The sequence below is a fragment of the Penaeus japonicus genome, unplaced genomic scaffold (genome assembly GCF_977035675.1).
Source record: "Penaeus japonicus unplaced genomic scaffold, GWHDUDI00000001_assembly GWHDUDI00000037, whole genome shotgun sequence".
Lineage (NCBI taxonomy): Eukaryota > Metazoa > Arthropoda > Malacostraca > Decapoda > Penaeidae > Penaeus > Penaeus japonicus.
In genome coordinates this window covers 25,534,149-25,536,648 of record NW_028234439.1, presented here as the reverse complement: position 1 = coordinate 25,536,648, position 2,500 = coordinate 25,534,149, and the positions used below count along the sequence as shown (strand labels likewise).

At 36.7% G+C, this 2,500-nt stretch overlaps 1 protein-coding gene across 1 annotated transcript in view; it reads left to right on the top strand.

Moving 5' to 3' along the window:
• LOC147467244 (uncharacterized) overlaps nt 1-2,500 on the top strand; it is a 3,270-nt gene that overhangs the window by 203 nt on the left and 567 nt on the right. The window contains exon 2 of the mRNA XM_086532326.1: nt 1,301-1,621. Coding sequence (XP_086388452.1) covers nt 1,301-1,621 — 321 coding nt within the window. The remainder of the gene's footprint in view (nt 1-1,300; nt 1,622-2,500) is intronic.

Genomic DNA, 2,500 nt, shown 5'->3' with positions numbered 1-2,500 from the left:
CATATATACATACATACACACAAACATACATACATACATACGTACATACATAAATACAAACATACATACATACATACATACATATAAGTGTATGGGTGCTTGTATGCATATCACAATATATTCATTTACTTGATATGATTTTCTGTTCTGCATTTATATATGTGCTTCTAGTTTACAAACAAACGGGAAAAGTGATCATAGAAATGTTACTAAGCAAGTGACAATGCCACCATTGTGAACATCGAATGGCAAGTATTTCTACAGTGAATATGTAATATTATATCAGCGGGACGAAAAGCTTCTTTAAATCGTGCTAAATGAACCCTGGTTGAGAAAATTGCAAATTTCCTTCAGCTGACTTTTTGCTTGACAGCTTTATTTTTTTATTATTATTATTATTATTATTATTATTATTTATTTATTTACCTTTTTTTAAGGCGATCGCGTGAAGATAGAGTTATGTCCCTTAGTTCCTATTCGTCTGCAGTTCATATATATTTCAGAGCAAAATGGAGGATCTTCTAGTGCATTTGCATTTCTTTTCATCTGTGTTAATGATGATGCGATGAGACGATCATCATAAATTCAAGAGCATTTACGTCTCATCGACTATGGTGCTAAAGACGAATAACTTTACTTTTTGTTTGTGGCTGTTCTCTTCTTCTCAATCGTGTCCTTCCTTTCGATGTTATTCTTCTGTTCAAACTGCGCGGAATGTAAAGGATTCTTGATTTTTCCTTTATTTCAGTTTTTTATTTTATTATCATTTTATTTTTATTTTTTATTATTATTTTTTTTTTTTTTTTTTTTTTTTTTTTTTTTTTTTTTAGAAATTATAGCCCACTTGGAAAAAAACAATGAAAAGTTGAGTAAACAATTCAGCTTAGAGTAACTTTGCACAGGCGCTGAGAACTTTTGCGCGACCAATTTGTTTGTCTGTCTGTCTGTCTGAACTTCCACTTGTCTTCCACTGCCGCCGGCGATTCACCTGGCCAAGCAATCGTTCTCTTAATCGCTTTGACATGAATAAAGCTACTTTGACTTTCGTTATCTGAATCAGGGGTTATTGTCAAGAGGTGCTCATTATTTCCTGTTTCATAACTCTAATCATTTATTACTTTTTTATGAATTATTCTGTAATGATATGCTAATGCTGCCTTTGATACCGTGTTGATATTTTTCGTATAAGCATTCCAGTTCAAGTTTACAAAATAAACCGAAATTCTAAATCTCCTTCGCGTTCAATAGCACTATATTTACCAGAACGAAACTAACACTAAGCTCTCATTTTATCCTGCAGCTGATCCTCGTCCTTCCCCTGCTAGCCGCCGCCCTGGCCGCCCGCGATCGCTACCCCGCCCTCTCCACAGTCTGGCCGCCCTCAGTCACACGCCCACTCCACACCCCTTCGCTCCACACTCCGGGCCTGACCTACGAAGCCGCCTCATCCTACGCTTCGGTTCCCTCGAGCTTCGTCTCAGGTTCCAGTCCTACAGCTGGTCCTTCATCCTTCGCCCTACTGCCTGTCAAGCGTCCTGTACCGTCCTTCGTTCTGGCTTCAGTTGAGAAACCGGCGGCGTACCATGCACCTGCTCACTCCTACTCCTACGCGCCTGTCAAGGTGAGGCTGGTGGGTTATGTAGGAAAAAAACACTATATATGAAAATAGTTTATTCAGTATTAATGTTTTTTATGTTTGTGCGCGCGTGCGTGTATGTGTGTGTGTATGTGTGTGTGAGTGTGTGTGTGTGTGTGTGTGTATTGTGTGTGTTTGTGTGTGTGTGTGTGTATGTACGTGTGTGTGTTTGTGTGTGTGTGTGTATGTACGTGTGTGTGTGAGTGATTTGTCATTCCTCTTGTAAGTAAAAAATCAAATTATTGCTGCACAACAAATGACAATTAGCATAACAGTAACAGAATGTAACCAATTATGTTCGCCATCATAACCATAGCTCAGAACAAATGATATTAGCATTGGAATCCTACAATAGAAGTTGATAGTTAGATATAGGTTCAAAGTTGCAAGATTAATTCAGGTCTTATTTGCACTGAACATGGAAATTACTATGACATAGACAATGATGATAATGGTACTAATGTTGATTATCAAAATGACGATGATTCAGATGATGATAATGAAAAAAAAACAATTACGAAGAATTTATTTTTGAAATGTTAACTATAATAATGGTCACACAGATAACAACTATTGCTCTTATCATCATACCAAGAATCGTCATCATCATCATTAGCATCAACGATGGTAGTAGCAATAACAGTACTACAATTTCAACGATAGTAGTAAGAGAACATGTAGTAGTAGTAGTAGTGGTAGTAGTAGTAATAGTAGTAGTAGGTAGTGGTAGAAATAATAGTACTACGATTTCAACGATAGTAGTAGGAGAACATGTAGTAGTAGTAGTAGTAGTAATAAGTAGTAGTAGACTTAACAGTACTACAATTTCAGCGATAGTAGTAAGAGAGCATGTAGTAGTAGTAG